Consider the following 16,418-nt stretch of genomic DNA (forward strand, 5'->3'; position numbering starts at 1 on the left):
ATTCCCAGGTGGTATCATTTACTTAGAGAAGTAACAGATTAGTACTGTGATAAGGATGTGGAACAGAGGTAATAAATCTAGTTCTGGGAATGCTGAATGAGGTATTTGATGAGATATCCATGTAAAATGTTGTATGCACAAATTTGAAGCTCAAAATTATATTTAGAGCCAAAGAAAATGAATTGTAATAGAAATAATATACTTTTGAGTTTGTCTCAAATTTTTGCTCACATTGCTAGTGGGTATAATTACTGATTTATATATGCCATCTTTTCCATTATTTACTTAATTTCTTATTAAAAGTTAAGTGGCTGATTTTTATTTAGTAGACATGTGTGTCCAGGGGTCCTTAACCTGGAATCCATATACCTTTCCCCGATAGGGTCCATAGATGCAATTTGAGGTCTTTTTTTTTTTTTTTTTTTTTTTTTTTTTTTTTTTGTATTTTTCCGAAGCTGGAAACGGGGAGAGACAGTCAGACAGACTCCCGCATGCGCCTGACCGGGATCCACCCGGCATGCCCACCAGGGGGCGACGCTCACTCTGGCGTCTGCGGCAGAGGCCAAGCAGCCGTCCCCAGCGCCCGGGCCATCTTTGCTCCAATGGAGCCTCGCTGCCGGAGGGGAAGAGAGAGACAGAGAGGAAGGAGAGGGGGAGGGGTGGAGAAGCAGATGGGCGCCTCTCCTGTGTGCCCTGGCTGGGAATCGAACCTGGGACCCCTTGCACGCCAGGCCGACGCTCTACCACTGAGCCAACCGGCCAGGGCCAATTTGAGGTCTTTAAACTTAGGTGAAAAAAAGTGAATATATTCTCTAACTTATAAGTGAAATCTAGCATTTCCTTTAATTTTGAACATAGGCAATAATCCACAATTATTTGCAATAGCTGTGAATTCTTTATTACCAATAGAAATTACAAATATTTTCTTACAGTACAGTATTTATCTCTAAATGTCACTTGTGCTTACTACTACTTTGAAATTGCTGCCACTAGATCTTGTGATTTAATATATTAACAAAAAAGTACACATTACTGAATCATACATTTTTTTAAGTTTGTGACTGTATTTGTGTCATCTTGACTTTTTTTTAATCCTATGTATTTTGATTTATGCTTCTCTGAAAAACGGCAATAGGCTTCACCAAACTGCCAAAGAGATCAGTGCAAAAGTTAGGAAATCTTAAACAGAAAAGTATCGTGGGGTTTCACTCGTGGTCAGTAAATATATTTCTAATCTAAATGTTTTTGTTTTTACAGAACTTCAAACATTAAACTAGACAAGATAATGAAAGAATTGGATGAAGAGGTACTTTTTGTTTTCTAATCAGAATTGTTTCTTTGGAAAGTGTCTCCCTTTCCCCTTCCCCCTTTCAAATTATTTCATTTCCTGAGAAAATGACATTGGAATTTTATAAGTTGAAATACAAAGAATTACGATGAAAGCCCTGCATTGGAGCTGCCAGGTTCAAATGATACAGATTAGGTTATACTTTAGTTTCTTTTGTATAGTTTATTGTAGAACAGTGCTGAAATGTTAGCACAAAATTTTTATTTTAGAAGCTCTTAATAGTTGAAAATCAGTGAGAAAGGAGCAAAGAATGAAGAGATTAGAAATTGAATATGCCCTGGCTGGTGGCACAGTAGATGGAGCATTGTCTTAGAGCTGAGGTCATTATCTCGATCCTGAGGGCACTACCTGGACCCCAAGGTCACCGGTTCAAGTCCCAGTTATGGCTTGACCTTCAGTCAGGGCTCAACTCCGAGGGCACTGGTTCAAGCCCCGGTAAGGGCACATATGAGAAGCAATCAGTGGTACACTAAATGGAACAATGAGTTAATGCTTCTCTCTCTCTCTCTCTCTCTCTCTCTCTCTCTCTCTCTCTCTTCCTCTCCCTCTCTCTCTCTTTCTCTCTCACTATCACTCTCACTCTTCCCCTATCCATTTCTCCACGCCCTTCCTCTCTCTCAAAAAAAGAAAGAAAGAGAAGAAATTGAATATGCAGTGATAACAGAAAAAAGACAAATAAGAAAGAGGAAAGAATACAGTTTTAACAGGACTGAGATTAACATAATTTTATGTGATAAAATGGGAAATATATTGATTTTAAAATTATTTATGTTTTCCACCTTACAAGAAGTTGTTATTGTTAGGGAAACATAGCGGAAACATTTCTTAATACAGGTGTTTGTTTTCAAACATATAATACAATGTCATTTCTTTTGGTCAACTTGTAAATGTCTTTCTGCATGTATGAAGAGTCTCCTGAGAAATAATATACTCTATATCAGGGGTCTCAAACTCAACTCAGCATGTGGGCCGCAGAGCAAGATCACAGCCATTCGGCGGGCCGCACTAGGTCTACAAAAGGCAACTGTTACGCAACACTTTTCTCACTGCAGTTGAAAACAAAAAAAAAATCAGTACAACAAGCACAATCGTACATGCAGTTTACTCAGTGTCACAAAACGACCAGAAACTGTAGTTCGCATCACAACTGCTGTTAACTAAGCTAATATCTAGCTAGGATGCTAGAGAAATGAAAAATACAAGTAGGCCCCTAGGCTTACTTAATTTTATCCAAAATATTTTGAACTTCGTGGATTAGTCTGCGGGCCGCACAAAATTGTTCGGCGGGCCACATGCGGCCCGAAGGCCGCGAGTTTGAGACCCCTGAAGAGTCTTTCTCTCATTGCTTACTTCCTTTGTCCTTTCCAGATTTAGCCTCTTTGATGCTTTTTGTGTTGTCTGAATTTTCTCTTCTCTTAAGGAAAAGTGTCAGTGCTGGGTTTTCTTTTTTGCTTTTGTAGCTTTAGATATACATACAGTCTTAGATAATATTTTACCAACTTGCCATTGATCATTGTACTTCCAGCCTATTTATTTGGAAGTATATAAGAAATCCTTTTTTATATCCTCCATTTTTATTTCATTTTGAAAACACATAAAACTCAAGGGTGCTAAATTCAAATTATTCAGCTTTCCAAATTCAAGGTAAGAAAGGAGATCTTAATTATAGCATTAGAATGCAGTAATATCTGCCAGTTCCCCTAGTGGATGCCTGAAACACCTGATAGTATTGAGCACTATATATACTGTTTTTTCCTTTACATGCATACCTTTTCAATTAAAGGAACTACTTTACAGCTTCCCTTTGGCATCTGAATTGCCAGCATCACAACTCTTGTGCTTCCGGACCATTATTAAATAAGGATTATTTGTACACGAGCACTGTGATACCATGACAGTTAGTTCGATAACTAAGATAGGGTACATATATAGACATCATGGGTACACTGAACAAGGGATGATTCACATTCTGAGCAGGACACTGCTTAGAATGGCATGCAGTTGAAAACTTAGGAATTATTTATTTCTGGAATTTTCTATTTAATATTTCTAAACCTCAGTTGATGCAGATAACAAACCCTGGAAAAGTAAAACTGCAAATAATGGACTTGCTATAATCCTGCTTCTGGAAAGATGGAGTGAAGTACTATTTTTCTACAAAGTACACCTAAAAATTCTAGACATTAAATATAAAGCAAACGTGAAAAATTATTCTGAATGGTGAAGAGAAGGCACATCAGCTAGAGGACTTGACTTGGGTCCCAAGAAACAACACAGAAATGAATACTATGGTTTTCTTTTTGCAGCAAAAAATCTCACACTGGGTGCTGCAAAAGCCAGCAATCTGGAGACACCAACAAGCACAAACAGGAAAAACCACTCTCTGTAGCTAACAGACCAGGAAAAGGGCAGGCTAGCAAGCCAGAAAACTTTCACATAATCACTGTTCTAGTCAGCCAAACATAACATTAAAATGTAACTCCACCCCACTAGTGAAGGCTGAGTGGAAAGCCTAGACTTCCAGCCCTCTGATGCAGTGGTGTTCGAGAAGATCTAGTGGAGAGACTTTTATATCACTGAGAAAGGACAAGCCTTCGCTGCCTACCCACTCAGTGTCATTGACAGTCATATGGGGAGTCTAGGTTTTCACTTCACTCAGCAGCAGCAAGACACCCCTCCCACTCCTTGCTAGGGTGGTGTTAGACAAGACCTGTAAGAGTGTTTGAACCTTCAACAATGAAATAACAAGCCTTCCCCACCTCACTCCCAGCCATGATGTTATCAGTAGAAGTCAAGTGGGGTACCAGAATTCCTGTTTCCACCCAGTAGTAGTGAGGATTCACACACCCTCGATCTCTGTCAATAAAGATCAAGTAGAAAACTGATTTCTGCCTCCGTCTGGCAGAAAGGAGGCAACACCTTTTTAATCCCACCGAGACAGGTACAGAAGAGACCTGCTAAAATAGAAGACTTAAATAAAACCCAGAGTGCCTGACCTGTGTTGGCACAGTGGATAAATCGTCGACCTGGAACACTGAGGTCGCCGGTTTGAAACCTTGCACTTGTCTGGTTAAGGCACTTGTGGGAGTTGATGCTTCCTGCTCCTCCCCCTTTCTCTCTCTCTCTCTTTCTCTCTCTCTCTCCTCTCTAAAAATGAATAAATAAAAAATTTAAAATAAAATAAAACCCAGAGTATGGTAAAATAATACCCAAAATGTCCACGTTTCTATTGAAACAATAAATAGATGCCAACATTAAGACAACAGATGTTAAAATTATCTGACACAGATTTAAAAGATTCATCATAAATATGTTTCAGTGAGCAACTACAAACATTCTTGAAACGAATGAAAAATTTAAAGTAGGAAGTCTTAGCAAAGAAATAGAAAGTCTTAGCAGAGAAGTAAAATCAACCAATTAGTTACTAAATAAAAATTTCAGTGAGTGGGCTCAACAGCAGAATGGAGGATACTGAGGAAAGAATCAGAGAACTTGAAGATAGAACAATAGAAATTACCAGTCTGAATAAGAGTGAATAAAAAAGTGTGTCATAGAAATGTACGTACAGTTGAAGGGTTGGCCAGTTGGCTCAGTGGCAGAGTGTCAGCCTGGCATGAGAATTCCTGGGTTTGAATCCCAGTCAGGCACACAGGAGAAGCGACCATCTGCTTCTCAACCCCTCTCCCTCCCCTTCTCTCTCTCTTTCTTCTCCTCCTGTAGCCATGGCTTGATTGGTTTGAGCAAGTTGGCCCCTAGCGCTGAGGATGGCTCCATGGCCTTACCTCAGGTGCTAAAATAGCTTGGTTGCCAAGCAACAGAGCAATTGTCCCTGATAGGCAGAACATCGCCTGGTAGGGGGCTTACTGGGTGAATCCCCGTCAGGACACATGCAAGAGTTTGTCTTTCTGCCTCCCCATCTCTCACTTAAAAAAGAAAAATATACACTTGAAACCTATATAATCTTATTAACCAATGTCACCCCAATGAATTTAATTTAACAAATTTTAAAGTTCTAGCATTTATGTCATTGGAATTGCTGAAAAAGGGGAAAACAGGGGAGCAGGAAGAAATGATGGCTGAAAATTTCACAAATTTGGCAAGTAATGAACCTATTAAAAAAAGACAAAGAAGCTGAGTGAACCACAAGAAGAATAAACCCCCAAATGTCCACACCATGTCATACAATAGTCAAACTTCTGAAAACTTAGGATGAAGAAATTTTACATATAGCAAAAGACACTTAACTAGTGGGAAGCTCATTATAAATGACAGCATATTTCTTATCAGAAACCATGTAGGACAGGAGGAAGTAGCACAACATTCTTCAAGGACTGATAGAAGGAACTGTCAACCCAGAATTCTATATGCAATGAAAAATCCCTTCCAGTGGAAATCATAGCATTCTCAGATGAAGGAAAACTTAAGAGAAGTCACCTACACAATTCTTCCCAAAAGGAACTGTTAAAGGAAATTCTCCAAATAGGAAGGAAGTAGTAAAAGACAGTATCTTGACAAATTAGGGAAGAAGAAAGAACAAGAGTAAAAATATGGGTAAATACAAAACACCTTCTCCTCTTCAGTATTTTTCCATATTATTTTTGGCCCTGGTTGGTTGGCTTAGTGGTAGAGCGTCAGCCCAGTGTGTGGAAGTCCTGATTCAATCCCCAGTCAGGGCACACAGGAGAAGTGACTATCTGCTTATACACCCCTCCTCTTCCTTTTCTCTCTCCTTCTCTCTCTCTCTCTCTCTCTCTCTCTCTCTCTCTCTCTCTCTCTCTCTCTCTCGCCCTCCCTCCCTCCCTCCCTCCCCCTGCTTCCTCAGACATGGCTCAAGTGGTTTGAGCAAGTTGGCTTCAGGCACTGAGGATGTCTCCATGGCCTCACCTCAGATGCAGAGATAGCTTGGTTGCCAAGCAATGGCCAGCAGTCCCAGAAGGGCAGAGCATCGCCCTATAGGTGGCTTGCCGGGTGAATTCCAGTCAGGACACATGTGGGAGTCTGTCTCTCTGCCTCCTTGCTTCCCCACCTCTCACTTAATAATTAAAAATATATAGGCCCTGGCCGGTTGGCTCAGCAGTAGAGCGTCGGCCTGGCGTGCGGGGGACCTGGGTTTGATTCCCGGCCAGGGCACATAGGAGAAGTGCCCATTTGCTTCTCCCCGCCCCCTTCCTCTCTATCTCTCTCTTCCCCTCCCGCAGCCAAGGCTCCATTGGAGCAAGGATGGCCCGGGCACTGGGGATGGCTCCTTGGCCTCTGCCCCAGGCGCTAGAGTGGCTCTGGTCGCAACAGAGCGACGCCCTGGTGGGGCAGAGCATCGCCCCCTGGTAGGCAGAGCATCGCCCCTGGTGGGCGTGCCGGGTGGATCCCGGTCGGGCGCATGTGGGAGTCTGACTGTCTCTCCCTGTTTCCAGCTTCAGAAAAATACAAAAAAAATAAAATAAATAAAATAAAAATATATATATATTATTTTTGACAATTGAAGCAGAAATTACAGCATTGGCTAATGTGGTTATATATGCAGAAGAAATATTTACAATAATTATATACAGGAGAATAAAGAACTATCAGGGGAGGTAAAGGTTTTATACTTTATTTATTTATTTATTTGTATTTTTCTGAAGTTGGAAACGGGGAGGCAGTCAGACAGACTTCCACCAGGGGGCGATGCTCTGACCATCTGGGGCGTCGCTCTGCCACAATCAGAGCCATTCTAGCGCCTGAGGTAGAGGCCACAGAGCCATCCTCAGCGGCTGGGCCAACTTTGCTCCAGTGGAGCCTCGGCTGTGGGAGGGGAAGAGAGAGACAGAGAGAAAGGAGAGAGGGAGGGGTGGAGAAGCAGATGGGCGCTTCTCCTGTGTGCCCTGGCCAGGAATCGAACCCGGAACTCCTGCACGCCAGGCCCACGCTCTATCACTGAGCCAACCGGCCAGGGCCAGGTTTTATACTTTAATTAAACTGGTAAGATGTCAACACTAGTAGATTGTGATAGACTATGTATTTTGTATATAATATAATACCCAAAGCAACCACTGAAAAAGTTATACAGATTGATACCCTGAAAACCACTGAAGATAAATCAGAATAGAATTCTTTCTTTTAATTAAAGTATACTTTATTTAAAGATTTTTTTATTAATTTTAGAGAGGAGAGAGAGGGAGAAGGGGCAAGAAGGATCAACTCCCACATGTGCCCTGACCAGGCAAGCGCAGGGCTTCGAACCAGCGAACTCAGTGCTCCAGGTTGACACTTTATCCACTGTGCCACCACAGGCCAGGCCCCAAAATAGAAATCTAAAAAATATTCAAGTTGCCTGACCTGTGGTGGCGCAGTGGATAAAGCGTCAACTTGGAAACACTGAGGTTGCCGGTTCAAAACCCTGGTTTGCCTGGTCAAGGCACATATGGAAGTTGATGCTTCCTGCTCCTCTCCCTTCTCTCTCTCTCCCCACCCTCTCTCCTCTCTAAAATAAATAAATGATTTTTAAAAAATAAATAAATAAATAAATATTCAAGTTTTCCATGAATAAGGAAGAAACAGAAAAAACAGCTCAAACAATATTAAATGTAATAAACTTAGCAGCAATTAAAAGAAAGGTACTGTCAGAGTAGAATCTTTAAATAAACTAATTATATGCTATCTGTCAGAACTTCTCTTTAAATGTAATAGTATAGTCAATTTGAAAGTAAAAGGATGGAAAATATATTGTGCAGCCTGACCTGTGGTGGCGTAGTGGATCAAGTGTCCACCTGGAAACACTGAGGTTGCCAGTTCAAAACCCTGGAGCTGCCTGGTCAAGGCACATATGGGAGTTGTTTTCTGCTCCTCCCCCCTTCTCTCTCTCTCTCTCTCTCTCTCTCTCTCTCTCTCCTCTCTAAAATAAATAAATAAATAATATTTTTTTTAAAAAAAAAAGAAAGAAAGAAAATATATTGTGCAAACATTAACACAAAGAAAGCAATGGCAATATTAATATCAGGTAAGTTAGACTTCAGAGAAAAAAGATATTACCAGGAGCAGAGAGGTATATTACATAATGATAAAAGGTCAGTTCACTAGAAAATCTCATTTCTAAATGTGTACTAAGCAAGTAATGAAGCTACAAAATAAGTTAAGCAAAAGCAGAATATAGGTATATCCACAATTACTGTTGGAAACTTCAGTACTATCCCTTACATCAGGGGTCCCCAAACTACGGCCCGCAGGCCACATGCGGCCCCCTGAGGCCATTTATCCGGCCCCCGACGCACTTTCGGAAGGGGCACCTCTTTCATTGGTGGTCAGTGAGAGGAGCATAGTTCCCATTGAAATACTGGTCAGTTTGTTGATTTAAATTTACTTGTTCTTTATTTTAAATATTGTATTTGTTCCCGTTTTGTTTTTTTACTTTAAAATAAGATATGTGCAGTGTGCATAGGGATTTGTTCATAGTTTTTTTTATAGTCCGGCCCTCCAACGGTCTGAGGGACAGTGAACTGGCCCCCTGTGTAAAAAGTTTGGGGACCCTTGCCTTACATAGAGAATCTGCCAACATACAGGAGACTCAACCATACCATCGACCACAGGATCTATTCAACTTTTATAGAATCCTCCACCCAACATCAGCAAAATACACATTCTATTATTATTATTATTATTATTATTATTCATTTTTAGAGAAAGAGGAGAAAGAAAGCGGGAGGAGCAAGAAGCATCAGCTCCTATATGTGCCTTGACCGGGCAAGCCCAGGGTTTGAACTGATGACCTCAGCGGTCCAAGTCAACACTTTTTTCACTATGCCACCACAAGTCAGGCAAAATTCACATTCTTTTAAAGTGCTGAAGAGGCCTGACCAGGCAGTGGTGCAGTGGATAGAGCATCGGACTATGATGCCAAGGACCCAGGTTCGAGACCCCAAGGTCGCCAGCTTGAGCGCGGGCTCTTCTGGTTTGAGCAAAAGCTCACCAGCTTGGACCCAGGGTCGCTGGCTCGAGCAAGGGGTTACTTGGTCTGCTGAAGGCCTACGGTCAAGGCACATATGAGAAAGCAATCAATGAACAACTAAGGTGTCGCAGTGCACAACGAAAAACTAATGATTGATGCTTCTCATCTTTCCGTTCCTGTCTGTCTGTCCCTGTCTATCCTTCTCTCTGACTCTCTCTCTGTCTCTGTAATACAAAATAAGTAAATTTAAAAAAAAAATTTTAAGTGCTGAAGAGCACATACCAAAATAGATCACATCCTGGGCAAACTTCTACAAGTTTAAAAGAATTAAAGTCACATAGCATGTGTTCTTTGACCAAACTGTAATCAAACAAGAATGTATATAGAAATATCAGACAAATATACAAACATGTGGTATTTAACAACACAGTTCTAAATAATCCATAGGTAAAAGGAAATCTTGAATGAAAAAATATGTTGGAGTGTTAATTATACCTCAAAGTTAGATTTAAAAGTTGGGGCTGTTCATCTTTTAAAAAATATTTGAATAATGAAAATTTGTGGGATGCAGCTGTCATAAATGCTTACATTAGAAAAGGTGAAAAGTCTCAAATCAATGATCTATATGCTTGTACCTGAAGAACTGGCAGAAGACATGAACATATACTTCATCAAAGTAGATGACAAGCTTATGAGAAGATTCTCAACATTATAAAGCCATTAGAGAAATGCAAATTAAAAAGCACCATGAGATTCTAATATATTAATATTAGAACTAGTAAAATTAAAAATATTGTCAACATCAAAACTGACAAAGACGTGGAGAAACTTGATTATTATACATTGCAGATAGGAATGTGAAATAGTACAGCTTTTCTCGAGAATAGTTTGGCAGTTTCCTGAAATACTGAATATGCAACTACCATGTGACCCAGCAATTGCACATTTATCCCAGAAAAATAAAAACTCATATTCTCACAAAACATCTGTACATTGTTCTTTATAGTAGCTTTATTTTTAATAGCTAAATACTAGAAAAAAACAGAATGTCCTACAGTAGGTCAGTGGTTGAACAGTTTGTTATAGCTGTACTGGAATATTACTCAGCAAGATAAATGAACGAACTGTTTATACAACTTGGATGGATCCTCAAAGGCATTATATTGAGTCTAAAAATCAGTTTTGGCCCTGGCTATTTGGCTAGGTGCATAGATCATCAGCCCAGCATATGGACATTCTGGGTTCGATTCCCAGTCACGGCACACATGAGAAGCGATCATTTGCTTCTCTCCGCCTCTTCCTCCCCCTTCTCTCCCATGCCCCGCCCACAGCCAGTGGCTCAGTTGGTTCGAGTATGGGCCCAAGGTGCTGAGGATAGCTTGGTTGGTCCGAACATCAGCCTCAAGTGCTAAAAATAGTTTGGTTGAGTTGAGCATCAGCCCCAGAGGGGTTGCTTTTTGGATCCCTTTTGGGGTGCATGTGGGAACCTGTTTTACTATCTCCCCTCCTCTTTTGAGAAAAAGAGAAAAAAAAGCCAGTCTCAAAAGGTCCATACTGTATGATTTCTTTTTTTTTTTTTTTGTATTTTCCTGAAGCTGGAAATGGGGAGAGACAGTCAGACAGACTCCCGCATGCGCCCGACCGGGATCTACCCGGCACGCCCACCAGGGGCAATGTTCTGCCCACCAGGGGCAATGCTCTGCCCCTCCGGGGCGTCGCTCTGCCGAGACCAGAGCAACTCTGGAGCCTTGGCTGCAGGAGGGGAAGAGAGAGACAGAGAGGAAGGGGTGGGGGTGGAGAAGCAAATGGGCGCTTCTCCTATGTGCCCTGGCCGGGAATCGAACCCGGGTCCCCCACACACCAGGCCGATGCTCTACCGCTGAGCCAACCGGCCAGGGCCTGTATGATTTCTTAATATAATAATTTCAGAATGACAAAATTACACAGATGGAGTACCCATTATTGGTTGCCAGGGACATGGGTGGTGGGCAAACAGGGATGAATGTGGCTATAAGTAGTGGTTTGAAGGAGATCATTGTGCTGATCAGTTTTGTTTCTTGATTGTGGTGGTGGTTTCATGAATCTGAATATGAGATAAAATGACTTTTCACCATTTTCTGGTTTTGGTATTGTAACATTTTTACACAAAATATAACTATTAGAGGAAAATGAATAGAAGCATACTTGAGACTTCTGTTTACTATCTTTGCAACTTACTGAAATGTATTGCTATTTCAAAATATACTGCTCACAGAACTTGGGGATATTTCAAAATGAATATAAAGAAATAAAAATAATTTGGGTTTTTTTATTAAACAAGAACATCAGAAAAGCAAAGGACAAATCAAAGAAAATTGTTTCACTATGCAAATGAGATGCAAAACCAACTTTTATTTTATTGGTTAAAATGCACTATACAAAAGGCTGATGGTACTGGAGTATATGCACATTCCCTGATCTTGAAAATGCACGTCCATCAGACCTGTGGTGGCGCAGTGGATAAAGCGTCGACCTGGAAATGCTTAGTTTGCCGGTTTGAAACCCTGGGCTTGCCTGGTCAAGGCACATATGGAAGTTGATGCTTCCTGTTCCTCTCTCTGTCTTTCTTTCTCTCCTCTCTCTCCCTCTCTCTCTCCTTTCTAAAATGAATAAATAAAATAAAAATAGAAAATGCACATCCTGCGATTTCCCAGCCCTTGCAATGCCCCTGCAACACTATCTGTCCGGATGTACAGCCTGTCGAGCCATCGGACATCTTGAAGCTGGTCAAATACAGAGCACAGCACTTGGAACATCCCAAAGCGTGATTAGCAGACTGTGGAATCACTTTTAAGAGACTAAAAGACAAGGGCAGGGTCTCCCATCTGCCCCAACAGTGAGAGATGACTGCTACTTGACCCTATTGGCAAGAAGGAACAGGTAAAACAGTGCAACAGAGCTGCGGGGACAGTTTCTTGCTGCCACTAGACAAGGGATGTGCACTCAGACCATACAAAATCGGCTCCATCTCATAGTGTTAGACTGCATGCCTGTCTTCCAATGGTACGCATTCTGTTATCTGCTGAATACCATAGAACCTGTAGAAGGTGGCTGATGAGCATCGTCATTGGACCCGTGATGAATGTTTCAACTCTCCTCTGATGAGGCAGTTTGGTCTGCAGCCTGACAATCATCTCGTCCTGATCTATCGTGAACAAGGAACACAGGAGAATCTACCTTTCATGCGAGAAAGGGACTCCTTCAGTGGTGGTGGAATCATGGTGTGGGCTGGCATCAGCATTGGTGATCATACTGACCTCCACATCATCAGAAATGGATCTCTGACTGCTGTCAGATATCGAGATGAGGTCCTGCACCCTATAGAGGTACCCTATGCTGGAGCAGTTGGAAACAACTTTCTTTTCTTGGATGATAATGCAGGGCCACCGTGTGCATCTCATCAACAACATGCTTCAGGGGGCAGGAATCAAAGGCATGGACTGGCCTTCACGTTCTCCAGACCTGAATCCCATTGAACATGCTCCGGATGCACTGGGAAGACGTCTGGCAAACTGTCCAGTGCCTCCCACAGCACTTCTTGAGCTGGAAGTTGCCCTGGAGTAAGAGTGGCAGAGGATCCCACAAGAACTGCTGGACGATCTGATCCTGTCCAAGCCCCATTGCTGTCAGTGTGGTTTGGCAGTCTTGGGTGACCATACACCCTACTGAACAGTTAATGTGTGACACTCTCGTCCAGTTTGACATGCTTCTGTTCACCCCCACCAATATGTCACTTGCTACTCAATCATATAATTGAGTTTGCATTTCATTTGTATAATCGAACAACTTTCTTTGACTTGTCATTTGCTTTTATGATGTTTAATAAAAAATAAATGCTTTTTTTGTCACTTCATATTCATTTTTTAAATATTCCCTAATTTTTGTGAGCAGTGTAAAAGTGAAAAAATAAAAAACTCCTTAGAATTGGAAAGACTTTTATATGATCTGTCAAATTATACTAAATCAGATGCATATTATTTAAAAGATTTTTTTTATTAAATATGGGAAAGCCCAGGAAAAAACAAAACATTCACTATAAAAGAGGTCTTCTTAAGAGGTCTCTTAGTATAAGGTTTCTTTCTTTTCTTTTTCCTCCCTCCCTCCCTCCCTTACTTCCTTTTTTCTTTCTCACTTTCTCCCTTTCTCTTTCTTTCTTTCTTAATTTGAGAGAGAGAGAAACACTGATTTGTTGTTCTACTTATTTATGCATTCATTGGTTGATTCTTTTATTTGTCCTAACTGATAATTGAACCCACAACCTTGGCATAATGGGACGATACTCGAACCAACTGAGCTATCTGGCCAGGGCTTCCCAATGTAGAGTCTTAAAGATTAAAATGGCTCATCAAAAAAAGGATATGCTGATAATGCTAACTCAAAAACAGAAGATAAGTTTTTAAGTTGTAGAAGTTTGGATTGGTTTTTTTTTTTTTTTTCTTTAACTTTCCTTTTTTTTCCCAGTATTTTTCTGAAGTGAGAAGCAGGAAGGCAGAGAGACAGACTCCTGCATGTGCCTGACTGGGATCCACCTGGCATGCCCACTAGGGGATGATACTCTGACCATCTGGGCCATTGCTCTGTTGTGGCCAGAGCCATTCTAGCACCTTGAGTGAGAGGCCATGGAGCCATCATCAGCACCTGGGCCTATTTTGCTCCAGTGGAGCCTTGGTTGCAGGAGGGAAGAGAGATAGAAAGGAGAGGGGAAAGGGTAGAGAAGCATATGGGTGCTTCTCCTGTGTGCCCTGGCCAGGAATCGAACCTGGGACTTCCACATGCCAGACTAGACCAGTGTTCTACCGCTGAGCCAACTGACCAGGGCCTTTTTTTTTTTTTTTTTAATTGAGAGGCAGGGAGGCAGATGCAGATTACCTGATGCACCCCAACCAGGATCCACCCAGCAAGCTCCCTATCAGGTGATGCTCTACCTATCTGGGCCATTGATTCATTGCTCAGCAACGGAGCGAGAACACAGAGCCATCATCAGTGCCCTGGGCCAACTTTGCTCAAAACCATTTGAGCCATGGCTGCAGGAGGAGAATTGAGTGAGAGAGGTGGGCAGGGTGGAGAAGCAGTTGGTTGCTTCTCATGTGTGCCTTGACTGGGAATTGAACCTGGGACATACACACACTGGGCCAACACTCTCCTACTGAGCCAAATGGCCAGGGCTAATTTCTCTCCCTCCTGTTGTTTCATTTTCTAAAATAGGTATTTTCTTCATTACTTTTTAGTATGCATTAGTAGGTAGATGCATAGACAAACTTAAAAATATAAATTGTTGAGACAGGGAAAGGATTAAGGGAGACACCCAGGGATTAATTAGCTTACTGCACATACTGTAGCATTTGGTACCATTTGAGCTTTGCACCATTTAATTGTGAAATATGTAGTATTATCTGACCCTTTCATATTTCATATCTTAAATATAGGGTTGTAAATAAACCAAACAATTAGTAATTAACACATTATGGTCATGTTTAACTAATAAAGCAATTTTCGATATGATAGATTTTTTATATTCATGGATTCAGAACTGCCTGAAATTTTTACTTAGCTATTTCAATTAGAGAATTCTCACTCTCTTATAAGGCAGGCTAATTCTGTTATTAGAAAGTTGTCATTAAGAGGTACTATCTGATTCTGAAACAAATCCATCTTAAGTCTTCGTGTTTTGTTGTTAAGAACAGTGTATTCTCTCAAATAAATGAGTAGTAGTAATTTCAATAGTAACTTTTTACATTACATTTTCAGGGGAATCAAAGAAGAAACCTTGAATCTACATTGTCTCAGATTGAGAAAGAAAAAATGTTGCTACAGCATAGAATTAATGAGTACCAAAGAAAAGCAGAACAGGAAAATGAAAAGAGGAGAAATGTAGAAAATGAAGGTAATTTGTTATTTCTTTTAAAAAATGCTGAAATTTCTGTCTAAATACTATCCTTGATGTCTTTGTCTAGAGGTTTTCTTAAATTTAGTGCCAGTGATATATTTTTAAAGTCATAATCCTAAAACATGTCATGAGCTAAATACCTATGTCCCAAGATAAATATGTAACATTTTAAGTTTAGTAGTAATGTTTTGGGTAGAGTAGTGTTTTTCATTCTTGTATACCTATTGGAATCTCCTGGAAAGCTTTAAAGAATGCTGGTTCCTAAACTTCAGAGATTCTCATTTAATTGATACAGACATGTGACCTGAGCATTGGTATTTTTATTAAGCTACCTAGGCACTCTGACAAGCAGCCACATTAGAGAACGTCTAAACTAGGATTTCGTATGTTTTAATGTTAGTGTTATAAGTGCATTTAAAATAGCTTTCTACACCCTTTGACCAAGTAGTTTCACTTCTAAGAATTTCTTTTATACACACTCTTGTGCACATGCATGCTGATATATAAACAAGGCTATTCATTATAGCAATTTTTAGAATGAGAAAAATTACAAAGAACATAAATATAATCAATGGTATGATAAATTTTGCTATGCTTATATTGTAAAATACTGTACGTCTTATATAGAATAAAATATCTTCTTATATGTTATAAAGCAGGGGTCCCCAAACTATGGCCCACAGGCCACATGCGGCCCCCTGAGGCCATTTATTCGGCCCCCGCTGCACTTCTGGAAGGGGCATCTCTTTCATTGGTGGTCAGTGAGAGGAGCATAGTTCCCATTGAAATACTGGTCAGTTTGTTGATTTAAATTTACTTGTTCTTTATTTTAAATATTGTATTTGTTCCCGTTTTGTTTTTTTACTTTTAAATAAGATATGTGCAATGTGCATAAGGATTTGTTCATAGTTGTTTTTTTTTTTTCTGAAGCTGGAAACGGGGAGAGACAGACAGATTTCCGCATGTGCCTGACCGGGATCCACCTGGCACGCCCACCAGGGGCTATGCTCTGCCCACCAGGGGGCGATGCTCTGCCCATCCTGGGCGTCGCTATGTTGCGACCAGAGCCACTCTAGCGCCTGGGGCAGAGGCCATGGAGCCATCCCCAGCGCCTGGGCCATCTTTGTTCCACCTTGGCTGCGGGAGGGGAAGAGAGAGACAGAGAGGAAGGAGAGGGGGAGGGGTGGAGAAGCAGATGGGCGCTTCTCCTGTGTGCCCTGGCC

At 41.1% G+C, this 16,418-nt stretch overlaps 1 protein-coding gene across 1 annotated transcript in view; it reads left to right on the plus strand.

The window, feature by feature from the left end:
- The window catches only part of ROCK1 (Rho associated coiled-coil containing protein kinase 1), a 159,191-nt gene that overhangs the window by 73,467 nt on the left and 69,306 nt on the right, over positions 1 to 16,418 (plus strand). Inside the window, exons 13-14 of the mRNA XM_066353644.1 lie at positions 1,258 to 1,306; positions 15,057 to 15,192. Of these exons, the coding sequence (XP_066209741.1) occupies positions 1,258 to 1,306; positions 15,057 to 15,192 (185 nt within the window). The remainder of the gene's footprint in view (positions 1 to 1,257; positions 1,307 to 15,056; positions 15,193 to 16,418) is intronic.

Source organism: Saccopteryx leptura, chromosome 11 (assembly GCF_036850995.1).
Source record: "Saccopteryx leptura isolate mSacLep1 chromosome 11, mSacLep1_pri_phased_curated, whole genome shotgun sequence".
Lineage (NCBI taxonomy): Eukaryota > Metazoa > Chordata > Mammalia > Chiroptera > Emballonuridae > Saccopteryx > Saccopteryx leptura.